The sequence below is a fragment of the Ictidomys tridecemlineatus genome, chromosome 6 (genome assembly GCF_052094955.1).
Source record: "Ictidomys tridecemlineatus isolate mIctTri1 chromosome 6, mIctTri1.hap1, whole genome shotgun sequence".
Taxonomy (NCBI): Eukaryota; Metazoa; Chordata; class Mammalia; order Rodentia; family Sciuridae; genus Ictidomys; species Ictidomys tridecemlineatus.
Genome location: NC_135482.1, coordinates 6,069,661 through 6,094,304, shown reverse-complemented (window position 1 = coordinate 6,094,304; position 24,644 = coordinate 6,069,661). Strand labels below are relative to the sequence as shown.

The following is a 24,644-nucleotide window of genomic DNA, read 5'->3' as shown; positions in this document are numbered from 1 at the left end:
GATGGACAACTTTGCACCTGCTCCTCCAGAGATGCAACCACATGGAGCCTCAGGCTCTGGAACCTCCTTTTCCCGCAGCAACATGCTGGGGCGCCATCCTCACCCCTCAAGGCTTCCTGGAGGGGTATCCCCCCTCATCCCTGTCGTCAGAAAGACTGTCCATCTGGATGCCTTTCCCAAAAGCCATGTCTCACAGACCTCCAGCAGACTGGGCCTTAGAGCCAGGACTTTAAGTGTGCCTCAGCAGGACACTGGCATTGCCCCAGGGGCTGTCCTGAGCCCTCTGCCTGCCAACAGCCTTGTGCCCAGAAAGCTGAGCTCCATCTCCCTAACAATCCATCACAAGAGCCAGTCAAGGTCTCTGAACCCCCCACTTTCCCACTGGGAAGAGTTGCATACCCTGGGCAGGGAGGCTGCCACTCACGGAGGAGGGAGGCTGTCTGCTCAAAGCTCAGCACCCATGACTATAGTGCCAGAAGGCAGAGTCCACTCTGAGGGTCCAGGGAACCCAGGTCTGCTCAAACCCAGCAGGATGCCCACAGTGGAGAAGCCCCTTATGAGTTCGTACCTGGCCTTACCTTTCCAATCTCGGCTAACCCAGAGCTCATCAAGTTTTGCGGGGCCAGGGCTGGTGGGCCAAGGGCACATCAGAGCCTCTGCAGGAAGAGGTAAGTCCCGGTCCAGGGGTATTCCCAGACCCCGGCTACTCCAAAGGGCCGCCCCTGCTATGAATTTGGCTGTTGTGGGCACAGCAAGGCCAGACACAGCCAGACATTTAGCCACAATGGCCACCAACAGATCTAGCTTGGCTACTACTTTGGCTACAACAAACACATCCAGATGGGACACAGGCACAGAGTTTCCTGCTCTGGATACCAAGTTGGACATAGCCACAGACTTATCTACCACAGGTACAACCAAGCCAGGCAAGGACACGGATTTGATAACTACAGATCCAGAGAAGCTGGGCAGAGTCATGGTTACAGCAGACAAAGCCAAACCAGATAAGACTTCAGGGGACCCAGCCATGGTTTTGACAATACCAGATCCAGTCAAGCTGGGCACAGCCCAGCCAGATACAACCATGGCTTTGGTTAGAGCAAATAAAGCCAAGCTGGGTACAACTATGGATTCTCCTACTTTGGACACAAGCAGTCTGGGCACAGCCACAGACCCAGCCACTGGTGAGCTGGACATTGCTACCTACCCACTAATGCCTAGCATCGAAGCAGCCCAGGACCACCCCACAATGGAGACTGCCACAGACCAAGCCACCAAGCCTGTCACACTGGATCTGGCCAGAGAATTCCAAGGTAAGTGCAGGTATTCTGTTGGGTGGTGCTGGAGGGGGTGAGAGGTATGTGAGTCTGGGATGGGTTGAATATCATGCTTGGATAGGTTAGGAAAGGGAAGGAGGATTCTAGAGTTGGGAATTGAATAAATCAGCCAGAAAGGAACAGGGATCAAGGAGCTGATGACAGGAGGGGTACCTTGACTTGAATTTAGCCTGCCAGAGGTCAGGTTGAGGGAAGCCATCACAAGGAAGGCTTGCAGGTAACTTGTGGAGGAGCCATGAGGCTGAGTCCTTCAGTGAGCATCTCCATGGTTATTTCCTTGTTCTCCAAAGAGCTAGAACGCTCAGGCCATCAATAGCCAAGTCTAGTTTTTTAAAAAAATATCTTTATGGGGCTGGGGATGTGGCTCAAGTGGTAGCGTGCTCGCCTGGCATGCGTGTGGCCCGGGTTCGATCCTTAGCACCACATACCAACAAAGATGTTGTGTCCACCGAGAACTAAAAAATAAATATTAAAAATTCTCTCTCTCTCTCTCTCCTCTCTCACTCTCTCTTTAAAAAAATATCTTTATTTTGTTTAAATTATTATTTTGTTTATTATTTTTATGTGGTGCTGAGGATCGAACCCAGGGTCTCACAGGTGAGAGGCTAGTGCTCTACCGCTGAGCCACAACCTCAGCCCCCCAAGTCTAGTTTTAAAAGCAAACCACTGCATGGAAATACAGGCTAGCACTTCAGTAACCCACGATTTGCCATAGTAGTTCTCTGCTCTGGATACCAAGTTAGACATAGCCGCAGACTTATCTACCACAGGAACAACCAAGCCAGGCTTTCCTGCATGTGAGATAATGACCTTGCCCAAGATCTTCTAAATCTATTCACACTCTGCCTTTCAGGAAGATATCTGTTGTTAAAAAATTGCTTTGCCTGAGATTCTCTTTCTTGGCACCCCTACTCTCAGCCCTTTAGTCTTGAAAGATAAGCTGGAGATCATGCTAGGTTCTCATGCATGCTAGCTATGTCCCCAGCCTCACTGGAGATGTGTGGAAGTCAACACAAGGGCTGGAAGTTCCCTCAGAGAGTTTGTGGCATGTTAAAGTCTCACCAAAATGGATTATTTGTGGCAGTAGGCTGGTTGGTAGGGTTTTCCTTTCTTTTTTGGTGCTGGGATTTGAACCTGAGGCTTCCTGCGTGCCAGGCAAGTGCTCATTGCTGAGTATATCTCCCAGTTTATCAGTAAGCTGAATGAAACCTAGACCATTAGGATTCTGCTTCCGACAGTCGCATTCCCTACATTTCAAAGGCTCAAGAGATTCTGGGTCAGGAAAAAGGCTTGAAAACATCCAGTCCAGTTCCTGAATTGGTTCTGTGGCTTGTCAGCCCCCTTCTCATTTCACCCTGCACAATCTTTCTGGGGACCTCCCCAAGTCCTGGTATTTATTCTTCTCTGTGTGACTTCAACTGTCCCTTCATCTTCAGTCCAGATCTCTCTCCTGAAACACAGACATAGTCAGCCAGAGGCCTGTTCAACTTCTCTACCAGGACATCTCCTGGGCATGTCCAGAGGCAGCACTTTTCTTGAACAGACTCCTGCCCTCCCTGAGCTCTCTCTCAGCCAAAGACACACCAGCCTTTTATCCCCTCATGAGAAACCTGGGTGTCCTCCTTTTCCTCATCTTTCTTTCTCCTACATCCAATCCAGTCTATTTCCCATCTTATTGCTTTACCTTTTCAGTGCTAATTAGTTAGCTTTGCATCACTGTGACCAAAATACCTGAAAAGAACAACTTAAGAGGAGAAAAAGTTTCTTGGGGCTCATGGTTTCGGAGCTTTAGTCCATGGTCAGCCAAGTTCATTGCTCTGGGCCCAAGGAGAAGCAGAACATCATGGTGGAGGGCATAGCCCAGGGAAGCTGCTCCACTCAGAGTGGGAGGGAGAGGGAGGGAGGGAGGGGGCAGGAGGCCACAGAGAAGATGGACCTTTGCAGGGCATCCTCCAGTGACCCTCCTTTTCCAGCCACGCCCCACCTGCCTACAGTTACCACCTGGTCAGTCGTTTGTACTAGGATGGGCTGATCAGGTTGCAGCTCTCCTAATCATTTCACCTCCTAACATTCCTGCATTAAAGCAGGAGCTTTTGGGGCATAACTCATATTCAAACCATAATAGCACCTGACCATTCCCCTGTCTGTCTCCTCCATCCCTCTGCTACTGTGGGGCCTCTTCTCTGTCCCCCTCCTTGCCACACAGCTGCCACAGGGATTCATGTTTAATGTTCGCCAGTGTCTCACCATTGCCTTCCCTTCAGTTCCTTAGCCTGGTTCCAAGGCTGCAGTCTCCTCCAGCCTTAGGGGGACATCCTATCTGCACTCTCGTCTGCTTCAGCCTAGCCCAGAGCTCTGGGGTCCCGCAGCTCTCACCTCTGTGCTTTCTCACCACTACTGCCCTCTCTGTACAAAATGCCCTTCCATGTTTCTCTACCCCTTCCATTTCCTTTTCCATCTCGGCTTCACCTCCTCCAAGAAGTCTTCCACAACCCCCCTCTCCCCTGGGTGCCCACCTGGGTCCATCCTGTGCAAACTCCTTCCCGCTTTGTTTCCTTCACTAGATCTAGAACCTTTCAGGGCAAGGACGGTCATCCTCAGCCCCCTTTCCCTAGGAGTCTGGTAATATATTGTCCGTTAATTTTGACCGAATGCATGAAAGATTTTTCTGGTGGGTAAACTGAGGCTCAGGGAAGTTTCCGACTAGCCCAAGTTATAGGGCTGATCATCCGGGAGCTGGGCCTGGAATCTGGGTCCCTGACTCAGGGTTCTCAGGGCGCCCGCGCCTGGGCAGAACTGCGGTGAGCCAGCGCAATATCCCAACCACCGCGTGACTCACGCGCGCGCACGGTTGCCCGCAGCTGCCACCGGTCCCCTTCGTCCCCCCGCCCCGCCCCAGACTAGAGGGTAAGGGGCCGGGAGCAGTATCGAGCGGGAGGAACCCGGACTGAGCTGCGAGCACCTTCCGCGGCCGGGCACCGGGAGTCCGGGGACACGGCGTCCCGCGCACCTCCCTGGCAGCCCGCAGCCGGCCCGGTGGCCGCTCGCGCGTGCGGGCTCGGGCGTCGCGGGAAGGGGAGGGGCCCTCGGCGGGGCCGGCGGGCGCGCGGGTCACGTGGTGCGGGTGGCAGCGGCGGCGGCGGCGGCATCGGTGCGCGCGGGCAGGGCAGCGCGGCGCCGAGCGAGCCGAGGCGAGGTCCCGGGCGGGCGCGGGGCGCAGGGAGGCGCGGCGGGGCGGCGGGCCGGGCGGTGGGCCGAGAGCGCAGAGGGGCGAGGCCCGGCTGCAGGGGCCGCTCGGCCCAGGGGAGCCTGCGCCCCGCTCAGCCTTGCATCCCCGCGCCCTGAGCATCTCCCGGAGGAACGGAGACAAAGGAGGATTCATGTCCAAAGGTAGGGCGGCCAGCTGGGCCACCGGCGCCCGCCGGGAGGAGGCTGTGGCCCCCCGAGCGCGGCCAGAGGTGCTACTAGGGGGAGGGTTGCAGCGCCGAGGAGCCCACGCGCGGTGACATATGCATGGACAGACGCACACACCTCGAGACAGTCTCGGAAAAAAGCACAAAGAACGCGGAGACCCACGCACGCAAGCAGGGACCCGTATTCTCAACAAAAACCCCACGCTGGAGCACGCCAAGACACGCACACACATGTACACCATGCACAGGTACCAGGGCCACCTCCAGCCTATAAGAGACCTGTGCGCTGACACTTCAGTCCCCTTCCCCCAATACAGATAGGCTCAGCTGAGACAGGCACCAGCTGGTGGTCTCCAGGGAAACTCGTTGGCCTTCTGAGTTCTGGGAGGCGACAGGGGGTGTCCCAGAGGCCCTTTGCTTCTGCGAATGGGAAGGATTAAGGCATCTGTTGTGATTCCCAACTCCCAAGGCTGGAGCCAATGGACTGGACTTGCCCCTGCGGTGGAGGTGGGGTCTTGAAGACTGCTGGGGACTAGGGAAGACCCCCAGCTTGGGAGGGAAAAGGGGGCATCTCTGAGTCAGGGAGGCAGGTGCTATTCTGGAAAGGTCCCCTCCTCCTACTGTCACCTTCCCAACAGAGGGGTGGGGTCCCTGAGCCAGACAAAGACAAAGCCAATCATTTTCCTGTACAAGAAAGCACCAGCATGTGTGCGTGCCATGGAGATGGAGGCGCTGCTCCATGGGGCAGAGCTGAGTCAGGTGGACAGTGCCTCTCCCTGGAGCACTGATGGGGCAGGTAGCTCCTAGCAGGAGGTGCTTCAGACAGATCCCCTCCTCTCCAGGGCCCCTGGAAGAGCTGGGATCTTAGGAGGGGTCTAAAGAACCATCTAGCCAGATGACATACTTGAGCTTCATCCTCTTATGACCCCCATCCTGAGCTCTTCCCCACCCTGGAGGGTCTTCCTTCAATTTCTGTTACAGGGGAGGGTGGAGATATCCTCCCCTCTCGGTATCAGAGATTGAGCCCAGAGGTGCTTAACCACTGAACAACACCCCCAGCCCTTTTTATATTTTATTAGAGACAGGGTCCCACTGAACTGCTTAGGGCCTCTCTATTGCTGAGTCTGGGTTTGAACTCGAGGTCTTCCAACCTCAACCTCCGAAGCTGCTGGGATTATGTGCCTGAGCCAGGGCGCTGGGCAAGGAGATCTCTCTTAACAGGTCTGCCCTCCTTGACTGTGGCTGAGTGTCAGCTGCTCTGCTCAGGGGCAGCATCTGAGGGGGGAGAAAGGTGATGGTCCTGAAGTGACACCTGCTTTGCCCTGGGGTTTCCATTCATTCATGGGTGCTCACTGTGGAATGCTAAGTACATTAGGCACCAAGATCAATAAGACACGGCCCTTGCCCTGTCCTGAAGAAGTGTGGAAGCCAGCATATATTTGGTGCCAGAGAACTTATGTTCAGGATTTTGTTTTTGCTTTTATTTATTTGTCCATGATTTTGTATAGCCTTCACAGTAACCTGGAAAGGCATGTACTGTCCCTGCTTTTTGGAGGAGAAAACTGAGGCTTCCAGAAGTCACCTTGCTAGAATTTAAGCCTGGGTTAGCTGCCCATGTGAAGCTGGCCTGGTATGACCACGAGAGCTATGGGGCAGAGGATGGAACTACAGAATCCAACTCCAGGGCAACATTTATTTGGTGCCCCAGAGGTCTTGGCGGCTTTGTTAGACACCCTCACCAGACAGTGGGCCCTTGAGGGCAATGACCTTGCTTGGTGTACTTAAGTGTCCTTGGCATTGAGTGTAGGGCTTGGCTGAAGTAGGCCTGCAGTTGACAGCATATGAAATGGCCTGGTTGGGGTTGGAATGATGGAATGAATGAGTGTCATGTGTGAACAGATGAGGGACAGCACAGAAGAGGTGGCTTTGTTAGACACCCACATCAGACAGGAAAATAGAAAGTAGGAGTTAGCCAGGAGTTGGAGAAGGCACAGGGTCTTCCATCAAAGTTTGTGGCACAGTGACCTGCAGCACATTTTTAGGACTTGAGGCTGATCAGTGGGTGCTTATAGTCTAGGACTGGCATGTGGTCAGGAGGAGGCTGACTTGCCAGTAGGTGCTCTGGATGGGGCACAGTGGGTGCTAATATGTCCTCACTAGAGGAGTAAAATGTGAGATCTGCCCACAGCCTGGACCTGCAGCAGGCCTGCTCTACCCATGGAAGTAATTTGGGAATCTGGTAGCCCAGTCTCTCATAAGGGTCTGTCTTTTGGGAATGCTTTTTTAGGATGCTGCAGTTGACAAGCCAGGGCTGAACAGGCCATGAGGACAAATGCTTTACAGGGATCCTTACCCCTCCCATGAATAAGTCTAAGGCTCACCTACCAGGTCTGTAATTGGAGTAAAACCTCTGGTCCCTGCCCCATCTTACCACCAAGTGGGTCTCACAATACAGACTGTAGAGGCCAAATGGGCTCAGCTGATGAGCAGGAGGGAAATGGGAACCAGCCTGTATGAGCAGCTGGGCAGGAGAAATGGGGCATTGGCCCCCCCATGCAGGTGTGCTGTGTTCAGGGCATGAGCCACGTGGGTGAGCAGAGGAGCAGGGCCAGGCTGCTTGGAGTCAGCTGCTGCAGGGCTGAGCCAATCTTGCTGCCGTCTGGAGCAGCCTGGCTGGCGTACCTTCCTGGGAAGCAAGAAGGAGCTTCGCCAAGCCCTGGGGAGGTCCTAAGGCTTTGTCAGATCTTGCTGTGTTTGGGAGTGACAGGAGAAAGTGGGGAGCGACAGTTTCCTGTGGGGAGAGAGGGTCTTGCCAGTACCAGTGAAAGGACCAGGTAGGGGGTGGGTACAAGAGCAGACTCCTGACTGGGCTTGGGGGGTAGGGAGGGAGGCACTCCTGTCCCCTCTCCCTCCTGCCCATCTGCTGCTCCAGCAGGCCTTCCTGTAAGGCTGAGACTGCAGGATGGTGATTTTGAACCACAGAATTCTAGAATGGCAAAGCTGGGAAGGCATCCGCCAGAGAGCAGGGAGTCTAGTAACTGTGCTCGTGAAATTAGCATCTGGGGCACCTTCTTTCACAAGTGATTTCACAGGCACTGCTTCATCTCTCCTCCAAGTAAGCTGGTGACCTTGAAAGGGGCAGGGGAAAGTGGGTCTGGGACTTTGAGGCACCTGCTCAGTGCTTCTGAGCATCACATCTCGTGCAATGCTCATCACAGCCCTAGTCATGATCTTGCCGTTCTACAGAGGAAGAAGCAGACTCAGGGGTCTGCTCAGGTCCACAAAGCTGACCAGTGGCAAAGCCAGTCTCTTTCTGCTTCACTTACACATCCATTTTATGGATGGGGAAATGGAGTTGCTCTATTCTAGAACCTACCCTGGTGGACAGTGGCCTGATGAGGCACTCACAGATTTCTGCTGTGTGTGAACATACTCAGGGTCTGCCAGACCCAGGGGGAAGGGCTGTTTCCTCAGCCTCACGTTTCTCCCATGCTATGTAATCTTAGGCAAATGACGGATTTCATCAGAGTATCGTCCCCTGCTCACTGGACCCACTGACTCTAAACTATAGCTAGGAGGGTGTCTGGGGCTCCTACAGATACCTCTACTTTGCAGCTTATGGAACAGAGGGGACATTGAGGCTGGGAGGTGAAAGAGATGCTCTCTGCAGAGAAAGGTGGCCCTATTTGCTTCTGAAGCATGAAATAGTTGAGGTCAGTGACAGTCAGTAGATGTGAGCTGCAGGATTCTCGAGTCTTTATCCTTTATTTGTCAAGACAGGACTTGGGTCTGAAAAAATTCAGGCACCTCTTAGTCAGTGGTTCTCTACTGGGGCAATGCCCCCCCCCCACGGGACATTTGGTACTGTTTAGAGACATTTTTGATTGTCACAAATGGTGGGCTACTGGCATTGAGCAGAGATCAGGGATACCACTAGGCATCCTACAGGGCGCAGGCCAGCCCCCACAATAAAGCATTATCCAAATGTCAGGAGTACCAAGGTGGAGAAGCCCTGGGTTTAGATGCACAGATGTGCTTTGGTGCTGTGGAGTGTGTTTGAAAGTGATCAGCAGCTAGAGAACCCAGTGCTGGAGCAGGTTTTCCACGTGACCTGGCCTGTGTTCTTAAGCAAGTCCTTCCCTCTCTGGGCCTGACTCTTCATGTATGCATTGAGGGGTTCAGGCTAGGTAATATTAAGGTCCCTTCTAGTCCCAACTCCATACTATTCCATATGAAGAGAAAAATACTGTGGCTTCCATGTGACCTCTGCTTTCCTCCCACCCACCTGCCCCTCCCACCTTGGCTTTGCAGGGCTCCCAGAGACCAGGACGGACACAGCCATGTCAGAGCTGGTGCCTGAGCCCAGGCCTAAGCCGGCAGTGCCCATGAAGCCCGTCAGCATCAACTCCAACCTGCTGGGCTATATTGGCATAGACACCATCATTGAGCAGATGCGCAAGAAGACCATGAAGACTGGTTTTGACTTCAACATCATGGTAGTTGGTATGAAGCCATGGGGTCATTGGAGGGCCTGGCAGCAGGTAGCACTAAGGATCCTATTTCTCTCCCCAGAATGGCCTCAGCCCTGGCTTCTCTAGGAAGAACTCTCTCTAGGAGTGAGAATATTGCCATGCTGACCACAAAGGCCTGGGCACCTTCTTCCCTTAGGGATGGCAGCTTGGGTGGGTGGCCAGCCTGTTCTGCCTTCAAGTGGGTTCAGACAAGTAGCCTCTCTACCACTCCAAGCTGCTTTCAGGTTTGTGGCAGGGGAGGATCATTAGTGCCCTTCCCCGCCTCCAAGAGCTGGTGGGAGGATTGGTGAAAGGTGGTCTTATTTAGAGTCTTTCCTAGAGCTTTAAAATTGAAAGGGAATTTGTAGAGATTTGGTCACTAAATAGCATCATTGGGTCACTCAGTGCTGAAACAGGGAGCTGGGCATCTTCTTTCTTCCCTTTTCCTCCCTTATCCCCAGTATAATCAATCAGGGAGTCCTGTCCCTTTTCCAGGGTCAATATTTCCAAGTCTGGGCTTGGATTGTGGCTCAGTGGTAGAGTGCTTGTCTAGTAGCATGTGTGAGGCACTGGGTTTGATCCTCAGCACCACATAAAAAGAAATAAATAAAATAAAGGCATTGTGTCGATCTATAACTAAAATATGTGTGAGTATATATATATATATATATATATATATGTCTTTCTATATATTTATATATATCTGTATTAAGTACATATCCCAAGTCTGCCCTCTTCTCTTCATCCCCCACTAGTCAAGCTAGGTCTGCCACCTGGATTTCCATGGCCACTTGTACTGCTCAAAGTGCTGACCTTCAGGTTTGTGCTTAAGAACTTGGCCCAGGGTGAAACATCAAACAGGGACAGAGTTGATTTACCTTGTAGCACAAAACTCTTATCTCAAGAACCAGTAACAAATTATTTGTGGACCCAGGAAGCCAGACCATAGGCCATAGTTGGAGTGACACCAGTCCATCTGGTTCTGTCTCTCCCTCCAATTCATCATCAAGTTACCCATGCTATTTACATCCCATTACTATCCCTCTTTTAACCTCAAGACTCCTATTCTGGCCTGCTCTAACTCAAGACCGCTATTCTACTCCTGCTCTAACTCATCTCTTACCATATCCCACCCAGCATTCTTACTCCTTGCTCTTGCGGAACAATTCTCCTCGACTTGCCACACTCATTTCTACCTCTGAGCCTTTGCATGTGCCATTCGCTCCGTCTAGAACTCCCTTCCTGCTTCTCACAGCTCATTCAAAGTCGCCTTTCAGGTTTCAGCTTCATTGTTGCTTACTCCTAGAAGTCTGTCTTCCTTAATCCCAGAAAGACTGGATTGTATTCCCTTTATAATGCTGTTATAACACCTGGTGGTTCTCTCTTTCATAGGGTTTATCATATTGTAACTGTGTGCTTATGTTTTGGTCCCTTGCAACAAAGGGCTCTTTGAGAATTGGGATGGTGTCTGAGGCAGGTCTGAGTGGGATTGTGAAAGCCCAATTCTAGGACAACACTTAAGAATACTTAATGAGTGCTAGGTGCTGTGGTGGTCCATGCCTGCAATCTCAGCAACTCGGGAGGCTGAGGCAGAAGGATTGCAAGTTTGAGGCCAGTTTGGACAACTTAGTGAGAACCTGTCTCAATATGATAAAATAGGTAGAGGTGCAGCTTGGTGGTAGAGCACCCCTGAGTTCAGTCCCCAGCACAGGAAACAAACAGATAAGCAAACAAACCCCCAAAAACAAAAAGAGAAAAAATAACAACAACAAAAAAATTCATCCGTGTAGTACTACCTAAAAAGAAAAGGAAGAAAAAGGAAAAAGAAAGACTCCAATATTGAATGAACAAATGATCCTAGAAAATATCCCAGACCAAGAATAGCAAATGTAGGTTGTGTATCCCTTATCTGAAATATTTAGAACCAGTTATGTTCTAATTTGGGATTCAAAGAAATTCTTAGATTAATTTCGTTCATTTTACCAGTTTAATGTCTCTAATTTGAAAATCTAAAATCTGAAATGCTCCAAAAATCTAAAACTTTTTGAGCATCATGTCAGCACTCAAAAGTTGTAAATCTTGCAGCATTTGGACTTCCGATTTTCAGTTTGAGATGTCCAGCCTGTATAAGACATGTGGGACACTCCTCCCCCATGGCAGACCTTGCTGGTCACTCAGGGTCATGTCCAGTACTGAGCCCAGCTGTAGCCATTTTAACATAATGGTCTAAGGGGCTTCTGCCCCCTGACCAGCTAGAATGAGAGAAGGCCCCTTACTTGCCATCATTGGTCTCATGCAGTTCCCTCCCTCCTCATCTTATCAGTAAAGAAAGTAAGACCCCGCAGTGTTGTGGGGGCAAACTTGACTCCAAGGTACTCAGGGAAGACAGCACAGGTGGGTCTAAACCTAGGGGCTCTTGCCTCCCATTCTGGTCTTTTTACTCCAGACCAGAACTTCCTGGACTTTAGTGTCCATATGATTCTTCTGGAAGCCCAGCTAAGCTGCAGGTTCTGAGTCATGGATCCGTGGCGGGGCGTGCAGGGAACGCTGATGCTGCTCTTCAGTTGCAAGCCTCCCTGGTGTGATTCTCGTGCATGTTAGAGTTGGGAAGCACTGCTCAGACCCACGGTTCCCCAAAGTGTTTTAGTGGTAGAACTTCTTGGAGGACACACTGCGGCAAGACTGCATGGGGAATACAGGTGCAGAGAGAGCCAAAGTGAAGGAGCTGCAGGTGGACGCTGAGACCCTGCCTGCCTGCTTCCCCTTCTCTTGCGGTGCCCACTCTGGCATGGATCTCCAACAGGACTTTTTTGTTGTTGTTGTACTGGGATTGAACCCAGGGCCTTAGCACAATTTAAAAACCGCTACGCTAGAATAAAGAGTGGATATGGAGCCACGAGGTTCTTGGGTTCAAGTCCCTGGTCTTGTACTTACTAGTTAAGTTGCCCTACACACATTGTGTGTCAGAAGAGGATTAATCTCTCTAGGGCCTTCTCTACTGGGGATAAAGATAGCTCTGCTGTGCGACTTACAGGCCTGATAAAAAGACAGATTTTGCTAACAGATGTGAAAGTGCTTAGGCACTATGAGGCAGCATCAGAAATGCAAAGTAATTCTGCTTTTACTTTTAGTATATTAAAGACAGAAAGCTTGAGTCAAGCAAAAGAGCAAACCAAAACAAAAACCCACCACGTTAGACAGATGCAGATGCTGTCCCCTCTCCTGGTTCTGGGGCCCCAGGAAAGAGAGACTATATGATCCAGTGGCGAATCCCAAGGCCCTCTCCAGTAAGCAGGGTAGCATTCCCATCTGCCTGCTGTCCCCACTCAGCCCCTCCATCCTTTGGTGAGTGGCCTGGATCATAGCCTTGGAATTCTGGAAGCTGGGAGAACTGAGAGCTCAGGAGGTGGACGTGGCCTCTCCCTACCTTGTCTTCCTCCTCCTGCCTTGCTGCAGGCCAGAGTGGACTGGGCAAGTCAACGCTGGTCAACACGCTGTTCAAATCCCAGGTGAGCCGCAAGGCTTCCAGCTGGAATCGGGAGGAGAAGATCCCCAAGACGGTGGAGATCAAAGCTATTGGGCATGGTGAGGACCAGGCGGGGACCCCTCTGGGCTTTGTTCAGAGGTGGGTGATTGGGGAAGGAATGAGGCATATTGGGGAATAAAACCTCATGATGGAGCAGAATTAAGCACTAAATTCCACAAAGCCAACCCCTTAGACTGCTAGTCCAGGGAAGGGAGAGAGGGCCCGGATGGAAAGAAGTAGGCCTTGAGCTGGGTGGTGAAGCACAGGTGGGATTTAGACCTAGAAGTAGGAAGAAACGGAGAGGGGGAGACCCTAAACTTACCTTTTCCAATAATAAGTCCTGAAGAAAAGAGGCCTGTCTCATAGGCTGCGGGTCACTGCGGGTCAGCTATAGGACTGACTTCTCTGATGCCTTTTCTATTCATCCCTCAGTAATTGAGGAAGGTGGTGTCAAAATGAAGCTGACCGTCATCGACACCCCGGGCTTTGGAGACCAAATCAACAACGAAAACTGGTATATGTCTGCCTCTGAGATTTCTGCCCTGAGTCCTCTGCTGGGAAAGACATGAACATGGTGCAGATTCATTCATGCTGGGAACCATCTGCGTCTTCCATGTTCTGCAGGTTCCTAGAGTCCAGGCAGAGGCTAGGTTCCCTGGGGAGTTCTACCCTTGCCAACCATCCTTGGAAAGCCATTTGAGGGGGTGGGCAGATGGAGAATAGGCAGATATCCTAGACCCACCAGGGGAGGTAGGACACAGGGTAAGTGTGAGGGGTTGTGATCTGACTGTGTCAAGATGAGTTCCTGGATCCTGTCCTTCTGCTACATTCCATTTATTTATTATTTTTTGGGGGGGTGCTGGGGATTGAACTCAGGGGCACTTGACCACTGAGCCACATCCCCAGCCCTATTTTGTATTTTATTTAGATACAGGGTCTCACTGAGTTGCTTAGGGCCTTGCTCTTGCTGAGGCTGGCTTTGAACTTTTGATCCTCCTGCCTTAGCCTCCCAAGCCAGTAGGATTACAGGTGTGTGCCACCACGCCCCGCTACATTCCATCAACTTTTTCTCTCCTCTCAGCTGGGAGCCCATTGAGAAGTACATCAATGAACAGTATGAGAAGTTCCTGAAGGAGGAGGTGAACATCGCCAGGAAGAAGCGCATCCCTGACACCCGCGTCCACTGCTGCCTCTACTTCATCTCCCCCACAGGACACTCGTATGTACCACCCCCACCTCTGCTGCTAGGCCTGACTCTGGTTTGTATCAGCCTGTCCTGAATTGGGAAATCAATACCTGGATACCAGCTAAGGGCCATCTCAGGGGCCCAGAGGGACTTGAATACAGTCATGACCTTGGGATTTCCCAGAATTTCCACAAGAAAGTCTCACTTTCTTACCAGGAAGGTAAAACTAACCATCATCTGCCTCCATACTGCCCACTGGTATCCCAGCACAGCATGACTGTACCGGAGAAGTTGCTATATGTGAGCAGAAGGCATCCCATTAGTCCAACAAATTCTTGCTTTGAATAAAGCTTGGGGTCTAGGGGAAACAAAAGGGGTGAAATAGGGAGAGGCAGGGCTATTAGATTGGGGATGATATTTTGGTAGGATGTGGGACCTAGCCATAGGCATCTGAAAGGTGGCCAGCTGGGAGCTAGGAGTCTAGAGAAGGCTGAGCACGCAGAACGTGCTGGGAACTCAGATTATGAGTTGCAGGTGGGCCCCAGATGGTCAGGTGTGGGAACAGGCTGAGGTCAGAGATCCTATTGGTATCTCAAGCAGCCTTCCTATGTGACCAGCGTGTGTCTCATAACTCATTACGAGTCTTGGGGCAGAGTTCAGTTCTTGAGAACAGCACCAGCAAGACAGGCCCCAATGTTTGAAGAAAACATACTCAGCAGAGTTCAGCAATGGGGAAGGAGGGATATGAAACAAGAACCTTGGGCCGGGCAGGACCTCAGTAAAGGTTGGCTTTATCCCTCCCTAGACCTTGATCCATGGTCAGAGGGAACCATCTGAAAAACTGACTTAATGAGTACCCCAGTTGCAAACTAAAGCCAGGTTGGGGCCCCAGAGCCTCAGGTTGGGGAGGAGCAGGCCTTCAGACTAGGGGAGGGACAAAGCCCCCAGCTGGGCCCTGCAGAACTAACTTTGGGACCTGGGAGGAGGCCCATACATAAGAGCAGTCCCACAGGCAGAATAAGACACACAAGTAACCGTGACACAAGGACACATGGATGGGGATAACCATCCACAGATGTCTCCAGGAGAAAGAAATCCTTAGGTCAGAAAAGGTGTCAGGAAGGAGTGGTGTGGGGAGAACCTAAGGAGAGGCAGAATTTGCCTGGATATAGGGAAGAAAGGTGGGGGAGGGCCTGCGTGCAGGTGGAAGAATTGGGGCCAGTCTGCAGATGGTCAGTGATGGTGTGTCAGAGGAGAGGCCGCAGTCTCGTGGCCTCAGCCAGATTCCTAGCCCAGTCCTCTCCCAAGGAGGTGCCCCGAGAGGTAGCAGTGGCTAGGGCAGGTGGTTCTGACACTATCGCCTTCTCTGGGCCACAGCTTGCGACCCCTGGATCTCGAGTTCATGAAACACCTCAGCAAGGTGGTGAACATCATCCCTGTCATTGCTAAGGCTGACACTATGACCCTGGAGGAGAAGTCTGAATTCAAGCAGAGGGTAAGAAGGCCCCCTTTCTCCTTTTCCTGCCTCCAACACTTCCTTGCTCTCCTCCAGATCTAAGCCATCTCCTAGCTCTCATCATCTCCGTCCCCCCCCCCCCCACCAGTCGTCCCCAGCTCCTCCCCCAGCACCTAATGAACCATTGAGAAGGCTGGGGCTGGCGGTTCTGGGGACCAAAGGCAAGAAGCCAGCGCTGCTCCTGCTGCCTTCCACTCCACAGCTGGCTGAGGAGACCACTGGATACACAAGTATCTTACTTCTGAGAAGTCAGGTTACTTGAAGGACTAGACTAATCAGTCAGTCAACTGCCTGCTAGTCCTCAGTGACATCATCTATACACCCCGCCTACAACTGGCTGGATGCCCTGGAGGGCAGAGGAGGGTGTGTACAAGCCAGTGCAAAGATAGTTGCTGCTTTTAAGAAAATTATAGTCAAACGGAATGCTGAAGAGGTCCCGGATGACCTCCTGGAGGAGGGGACTTAAACAGGCCTTGAAAGAAAGCAAACAGAGGCTTGGGGCGGGAGCCTCACCACTCTTCCTTATGGGCAGGAATACAGCCTGCAGGCCATGAGCACCACCCAGTGGCATTTGGACTTAGGTGTGTGCTACTTGTTCAAATCCTAGACCCTGGGATGAGCGCACTGGTGTGCCTGAGACTTCCTCCTCTTGGGCTGGGCGGTGGTAATTACCGTTATGTAGGATCTTCCTGCTGTCCACAGCCTCAGAGTGCAGAGGGGACTGGCATCAAAGGCTGGGTGCATCTCTGACTCCACTACACACACTGTGTATGTGCTTATGGACACACACACACACACACACACATCCTACCTCACACTCACATGCCCTTTTTTTCTATGACAACACTTGACCACCTTACTTCCCCCCACCAGGTTCGAAAGGAGCTTGAAGTAAATGGGATTGAATTCTACCCACAGAAGGAATTCGATGAGGATCTGGAGGATAAGACGGAGAACGACAAAATCAGGGTGGGTGTCCGGGCTCTGTTCATCCCACGGATGCTCCTCATGCCCCTGGGACGTGTGTCATGTGCTTCCTCTGTCTTTCCACCTTTCCTCCTCTGTCTTTTCTCTATATCCCTGTGCCACCTTGTCTGACCAGAAGTGACATGGGACAAGGAGGACAATGGTCCTGGCCAGGACTATGAACCCTCAGAGGGGTTCCCTTCCAATCCCAGACCACACAAAAGCACCCTCTTCCCCACAAGTCTGGCAAAGTCCGTGTGTGGTGAGGCGGGGAACCAAACAACAGAAACACGGGGAATCTGGGTTCTACTCAGATGCTGCCTGGGTTTCCTCCTCTGTAAAATGCAGAGGCTAGACTAGGTGAGTGGCTTATTGGCTTGTTCACTCCTTAGAAGAATTCCTGTTTTTAAAAAAAATATTTTTAGTTGTAGCTGAACACGATACCCTTATTTTATGTATGTATGTATTTATTTTTATGTGGTACTGAGAATCGAACCTAGTGCCTCACACTTGCTAGATGAGTGCTCTACCACTGAGCTAAAGAACTCTTAGAAAATTAAATCTCAGAACGCCCATATACAAAACCTAAGAGCAAAGCTGCGTTGACACTGAGCCCTGCCTTCCCAGCTGCTTCTAGGATACCTGCTGAAGACCTGAAGGAGACCCCTGGGCACGACATGTTTCAGGAACTGGCTTAGAAACTGTCAGCCTGTGTGATTCCCAGGGTCCTTCTCAATTCCAAATTTCTACAATTCCATAATTCTATATCAGAATCCTGGAATCTAGTCTGGGTTTTTTTCAGATTCGCAACTGAAACCTGAGATACAACCTTCGCTGCTTTGGTTTTGAGTTCCCTCCTCCATCAAGGGTGGATAATCAATCTAGCAGAAGCCCCTTACCTGATATAGTTGGAACAGGTAGTTAATTGAAAAAACAAAGAATCAACTTGAATGAGGGAATCACTTTTTAAAAAAGAGGTATATAAATCTTGACTGTTTAAAAATAAATATTTTATGAAATTAAATTAACAAAACATACATCATATTTATCAAACACTTTTCATGTAGATCCAAGGCCTCTTCTCTGAGAATAAGTCCACTCTTTTGAATTTTTTCTTGAGGTGCTGAGGACTGAACCTCAGCTGAGGTACCTCCAGCCCCCAAAGTCTACTCAATGTCAAAGCAGTTTACATTTGTAAAGTCTTTCTGAAACATTTAACTTAATTTTTATAGAAACAGCTCTCTACGTGCATATGACCTCAGCCTACACCTATAGTCATGTGCTGCATAACTATGATGCAAGTGACAATCATCCCATACATTGATATCACCTAGTGAAAGAGTCTCTTAGTTTGTGTAAGTACATGCTATGACGACTATACAACACAATCAGCCAGGGACACATTTCTCAGAATTTACCCTGTCATTAAGCGATGCTTGACTAGTTAATTCATCCAATGACAATAATAAGTACCTCAGGCAAATACATTTGGGAACAAACACCTGGCACTTGGCAGACGTACAACTCACCCGGTGGAGCAGAAGGGGCCTGGTGCCTGAGAGTTCAGCAGACGCGGGTATCTGCCAGTAGGTTTCATAGGAGACAGCATGAGGCATCAGTGAGTCTGGCTGACTCTTGAGTGGGTGTTGCTAGATTGCAAGGCTGTTCCAAATCAAGCAAAATGTGTTTTAAAGCACTATGAAATGTACAAAGTGCACTCCGGGAAGTGACTTCCTGAGGTTAGCCAGCCATGCAGTATATTCAGGGTTTAACCCAGGACTTCTGCCTCCTAGCTCAGTGCTCTTTTCAAGGGAGAGCCTTTCTCTTGCCATCAAAAGTATCACCAAATGAGCATCATAAATGTGTGGCTCAAGGGTAGGCAGCCAAGGCCATTTGCTGTCCTGACTTGGACATTCTGGTCATAGGGGGATGACTGTGAACATGTGTCTGGTTTGTGTTTTTGCCCCTGTCCAGCAGGAGAGCATGCCCTTCGCTGTGGTAGGAAGTGACAAGGAGTACCAAGTGAATGGCAAGAGGGTCCTCGGCAGAAAAACTCCCTGGGGGATCATTGAAGGTAATTAAATGCATTTTCTGGAAGAACCGGCTGCTGATCAATTATCCAGTCATTTGTTCCAACCATCTGGGGTCAGGGCTGTGTCCTGAGATAATGTGATATACAACAAATGCCCATCAGATCCTGTCCATAAGGTGTGTACAGTCTAATTGAGAAGATGATGCTCACAGGTAGGAAGCAATGAGATCCATTTAGTACCTGACCAGGGGGCACCAACTTGGTGTGTCAGAGGGATTCAGAACACAGATTAGCAAGGACTAGAAAAAACAGAGGAAGGTTTCATGTGAAGGAGGATGTGATCTGGCAGAGTACTGAAGGGCGGGCTGGATGTTGCCTTTTCCATTTAGTTGTGAATTAATGTGACCTCAGACAGGTCATGATGATTCGGAAAGTTTGCCAAGAACTGCTTCAGGGGTCTCAGTTGATATGATAACCCTACAAGGGGAGCAGGGCAGGGGTTCCTGCCTCAGAAGCTTTCGTTCTGCAGTCTCAGACAAGTTAAGAGCCTTGCCCAGCGTCACATAACTTTTTGTGTGTGTGGTTCTGGGGAGTAAACCCATAGCTTTTTTTTTTTTTTTTTTTTTTTTTTTTTGCTAATCCACAAGAAGTTTTATTTTTATGTATTGTCTCGATATTCAACAATTTCATTTGAACAAGAAGTAGTATGTATTACTGGCAAATTAAATGTTTACATCAATAATATTGCAGTAAGTACAGTAATGATACTCATTTAAATTTTCATAGAAAACTTACATTTTGCTTAATTAATCAAATTAAACTTGTAACTTTACTTTGAATCTGAAGAAAATCATATTTTAAAGACATCCATCCAACTGCCTGCCTTTGAAACCTCAATACATGGGTAAAGATTAATTTTATTTGCCTGGCAAAAGTCAAACTTTAATATCATTATATGTAAAACTGAACAAGGTTATATATTAACTAGCATACAATTATATGGCTGAGAGCTGAATTTCTCAAATAATTTTTTGAAAATGAAACCCATAGCTTTGCACGTGCCATCACAGAACTTAGTGGTGATTCTTGGATTTCAGATAATATGATCCCAAACCAAAGCTCACCCCTTTGTTTTGAATTATCTCTTGTTTTCCTGTAACCCACTTTTGGGATTTTTATTTTTTAAATATTTTATTTTTAAAAATTTTGTGGCGGGGAGTGCATGGTAGGCAATTACCCTACCACTGACAGACTACATTATCCAGTCTTTTTAGTTTTATTTTAAGACAGGATCTTGCTCATTTTCTCTGGCTGGCCTCAAACTCATGATCCTCCTGCCTCAGCCTCAGGAGTAGCTGGGATTATAGGTGCTTGCTACCATGCCTGACCGAGCATCAACTTTTAAAGATGGCTTGATTGTTCTATGTGTATTACTTTCTTTCAGTCATATTATAAGTTCCAAGGATAGGAATTGTATCTTCAGTCTTGACAAGTTTCTTAAGACTCCCTGTGTGTTAGTTTTCTCTTCTATAAAATGAGAAGAATAACAGTCCCTGTTACTCTACAGAGTCTGGAACAGTATCCTGTCTGTTGTATCCTGATGCTTAATAAATACCTGTTCAATGAAAAAAATCCAGGGAACTGGGTTGGGGATGTGGCTCAGTGGTAGAGTGGCCCTGGTTTGATCTCTAGCACCATACGTACACAAAAAAATCCAGGACACTGAAGTAAGCAAAATATAAAACAACCTGTCCCATGCTCTTTTTTTTTTTTAATATTTTTTAGTTGTCAATGGACCTTTATTTTATTTGTTTAGATGTGGTGCTGAGAAGCAAACCCAGTGCCTCACACATGCTAGGCAAGCGCTCTGCCACTGAGCCACAACCCCAGCCCCCACGCTCTCTTTAAATGCCTCCGTGACCCAAACAGAGGTTTACCTCCTGGATGTTGATTCATGAAATGACACCTGTTTTCTTCTGTTTTGTTCTTAGTGGAAAACCTCAACCACTGTGAGTTTGCCCTGCTTCGAGACTTTGTCATCAGGTAAGACTTTGTCATCAGGTTTTGACCCAGATGTCAGCTTAACTATTTGGTGTCCAGGGCCATCTGTTCAGATTTACTACTTCCTGGGACTCCAGGTGTCTGGTAGAGCTTTCTGTTCCAGTTCCAGCTCCTGCCTCAAAGCAGAAGGGGCTTCAGAAGGGGCTTTCTGGAGTGGGTCCCAATCACGGGGTCCGGTTTGTTGAGGTGAAGTGTTAACCTCAGAGGTGGGTCATCTCCTCCTTGCTGCCCCTGATTTCATCCCCCTTTTTTCTCGCCCTGTGTCCTTCAGGACCCACCTCCAGGACCTCAAGGAAGTGACACACAACATCCACTATGAGACTTACAGGGCCAAGCGGCTCAATGACAATGGAGGCCTCCCTCCGGTGAGCGTGGACACAGAGGAAAGCCACGAGAGTAACCCCTGATGACCCCTTTTCTGTGTCGTCACACATACCCACTTCTCCATACACACACATCCCAAGTACCACCTCCAACCACTTCTTCCTTCAGCTCTGTCCCACAGGCCTGTCTGGTATTTGTGGAACATCTTGTCTACATTGTGTATGTGTATGCGTGTGCATGTGTGTGTATGAGAGAGAAAATGAGTGTGTGTGTGTGTGTGTGTGCGTGCGCGCCCGTGTGTGTGCCCAGGGACGAGGTATTTTTGTTGCCTTCCCTGAAAGTCCCCTGTAAGTGTGGTTCCTCATGAATGTCTTCTTTCCTCATGTCCCAGAACAAAGCTGTGCACCTCACTCCAGAGGTCTGGGAGGGTTAGACACAGATGCTGGGAGCAGGTGACCCACAGGACAGTAAACTCCTTTTTACTTCTGTCCTTGTCCACAAACTGAGGCTGCAGAAATTCTCCAAGGACAGGTGGCTGAGCTAGACTGGGTGGTGGGGGAAGGGAGTTCAGGGCATCTTTCCTGTGAGTTGGGGAGGCCTGGGTAAGGTGGGGACGTCCTGGGAAAAGGAAAAGGACGTTCACAGGGAAGCACAGAACTGTGTCTGAGCTGGGTTCCTGCAGAAAGAACTGGTGCCTGAAAGTGGAGTACACCCTTTGGTCTGTGTCAGGGTCACTGTTCAAAAGCTACCATGTCACCATCAAAGACTGCTGCTTTTTCTTGCTCACCTGGCTTTTGTTCCCAGGCTGGTTTCCTGCCTCTGCTGGTCTCCTGCCTCTGCTTTCTCTCTTTCCCCCTTTCCCTCCCTTCTTCATGTATCCCTTCTCCCTCCCTCTCCGGCCTGTCCCTGACATCTTTCACTTCCTTTTAGAGGAGTCCACTTAGCTTCATTTCTATATTTAGAATTTATGCCCAGTCTACTACCAAAAAATAACTTTAGGTCACCCTAAAGTAAGATCACAAGTAAAAGCACTTCGAAGTACAATCTGAGATTACAGGAGGAATCAGAGCCATAGAGATAAATGGGAAAGAGTTTCCCCAGTTGAGACACGAAATTGGCTGTGAACTTGTGGGGCAGCAAAGGCAAAGAAAGAAGTCGGGGGGGGGGGGATTTCTGCAGTTGACAATTAGAGGAACACATGTGCTGGTAAAATGAAGCAGCTTTTTTTTGGGGGGGAAGGGGTGAGGGCATTAAATTCTAGAACAATCAGTTCCAATGAAGTATCAGAAAAATGTACAATGTACACCATTTCTCAGTGGTCTGGCTTCCAGGATGGATTTTAGACCACACTTCCCTTTTTCCATCAGACTTCTGTCCCTGGCGAGCTGGCTTCTCTGTGGCTCCTTTTGTCTCAGACTTACTTGACTCCCTCTTCTCTGTTCTTTGCTCTTGTTCTAAGGTGAATTGCAATTGTGTTTGTCTTTCTCTTCCTCACTCCACACCCCTCCTCCTGACTCCTGTAGACATTCCCGGTGACACCCCTAATCAGACATTCAGCCTTTTCTTACCTTCCCATAACCCTGTATTTATTAACACAGATACTTCCCCTGTTTATTATACAAATAAGTTATTCTTTTTCCTTTAATCTGTAAGATTGCTGAAATTTGGGGCTGAGGGAGCCATTTAGCCTTAGGAAAGGAAAAAAAACCACCAAATAATACTGTTTACAACTTTATTCAACCTCCTGTCCCACTGCCTGGTCTAACGTAGGTTTTCAACTGGTTCTCTCTGAATGCCAGCATTTACAATCCCAGTCCTTATCACTCAGGTGCTAGGCAAATAAAATAGAGACTTAAGATCCAAGCTTGGTGGACCAAGAAAAGGGGAGGGGTGACCGGGTCACTGGTACCCCAACCCTGCAGCCTCAGTCTTTCCTGGAGGCTGATTTATCAATCTGCCCTTTGTCTTCCTTTGCCCATAAAGTTACTCCAGGGTAGGCGCCTGTCAGGACAGAACAGCAGCAGTGTTATACCCAGAGCTTACTTCACATCAACCAAAGAGGCCTCCCAGGCTCCGACAGCGAGTGGTTCTGTATGGAGATATGGGACTGGGTACCTGGTGCCAGTAGGGGAAGATTGTGGGGTGAGGGCGGGGGCACTGGTGAGGCTGCAGAGGAGAGAGGTGCTTGGCACCGCCAAACCATGGTCTTAGCCTCCCTGGAGAAGCTGTTTTATGTGTCTGCTGCCAGCTGCTGGTCTCCGCACCCTCAACCGTTCTCAACCCTCCTGCAGGGAGAAGGTCTCCTGGGCACTGTCCTTCCACCTGTGCCAGCCACCCCCTGCCCCACTGCTGAATGAAGGCCATTTCAAGCGCTGCTTCTCCCTCCATTCCTTCAGCTGTTATTGCTGCAGGGCTACCCTTTTCAGTGCTGTGCTTGTCTAGCCCACCGCCACAGCCCCTCTTGGTCCTCAGCAGGTGGGAGGGGCCAGGTGCCCCTTTAGGACAGTTGCTTCCTCCATTTAGCCAGCCCACTCCTCTCCTCCCAGTGGAATGGAGCCCTTGCCAGCCCTGCTCCATCGTCTATTCAGCTGGTCCCAGCCCATCTCTAGGGAGAAAAAAACTCACAAGAGCCGCTTCTGCCCTCGCAACCCATACCAGCTGTTTGTAACCATCTCCAAGGGAAACGGCATGGCTCCTTCTCCATTCATCTGCATGAGCTCCTCTTGGCTTCCCTAAGAGGCCAAGAAAGCAATTTTTCTGCTTGTCAGATTCATTGAGACCAGCTGTGTGAGCCCCTGTGGGACAAGGGTGTCCCCTTCATTGCTTGAAGGTATTTAGAAGGGTGGGTCACTGCACGTGACCAGGGGAACAAGGGCTAGCATCATTTTTTAAAAAATCACCACTAGTGGCTGGCCCAGAGTGTGGGTACACACCTTCCCCACCCCATAATGCAGCCACTTAGGAAGAGTGGTCTTCCTGAAGAGAATTTGCTGGAGTTGACTTCCTTATCTCCAAACTAAAAAACAAAAACAGCTAAATATACACAAAATCTCAGAAACCTACAAGCTATACACTCTAGGAAAAGAAAAAAAAGCACCCTTCTGTACACTTAGCAATAAGAGGGATCTTTTCCCACTTACCCCTACTCCCACCCCTGCCCCATCCCCACCTCATTAATGTGAGTAATGAATTAGCTGCCATAGGTGGTCACTGTAGGCTCTGGAAAATACCCAAATGGAGGGAAAAGACCCCATCAGATGCATGAATGTTTGCGAATGTCGGCTGCCACTGCCCCACTCAGTGTCTTTATAGAATCCTCCCTGACCCTACTTCCCCCTCCAACTCCCAATTTCCACCATGACACAAATTGCTCAAAGGCTGGTGACTTGTGGGCCATTCATCTCTAACCAAGTCCTGATGGAACAAGAGGCCCAAGCCTAGGGGATGCAAGAACGACCCATTTCTTAAATGATACCAGTCCCAGTCAACCTTTTGGTGACATTCTGGTTAAATTTCCCAATTGAAAACGAGCCAACACTCAAACTGGATGTGTAAATGTTGCTAGACTTTATGTGTTGTACAACTAAACATTGATGTTTGAACAATAATCGCTTGGCCTGTACCTTATTTGTGCTCCTTGATCAAATCATCTATTAGATCAACTCATGTGGAGAGTGAGCAGGAATAGTCTTGGTAAGAAGTAATCACAATTTTTAAAAAATATTTATTGTTAAGTTTTAAGTGGATACAATATCTTTATTTTACATTTATG

General features: G+C 49.6%; 1 protein-coding gene across 4 annotated transcripts; it reads left to right on the top strand.

Moving 5' to 3' along the window:
* Position 1: 1 nt before the first annotated feature.
* Positions 2–24,480, top strand: Septin3 (septin 3). Of its 4 annotated transcripts, none has more exons than XM_021724377.3 (11): positions 2–1,313; positions 9,062–9,253; positions 12,718–12,846; positions 13,220–13,301; positions 13,869–14,006; positions 15,351–15,468; positions 16,363–16,458; positions 18,433–18,529; positions 20,479–20,530; positions 20,820–20,913; positions 23,164–24,480. In XM_021724377.3, exons 1-11 carry the CDS (start codon positions 2–4, stop codon positions 23,227–23,229), a joined length of 2,376 nt encoding a protein of 791 aa, XP_021580052.3. In that variant the 3' UTR covers positions 23,230–24,480. The 4 variants fall into 4 exon arrangements, with proteins under 4 accessions (XP_021580052.3, XP_021580051.3, XP_040133190.1 ...); XM_021724376.3 differs by having other exon boundaries at positions 18,430–18,529; XM_040277256.2 differs by lacking the exon at positions 2–1,313 and adding an exon at positions 4,544–4,727.
* Positions 24,481–24,644: the final 164 nt, after the last annotated feature.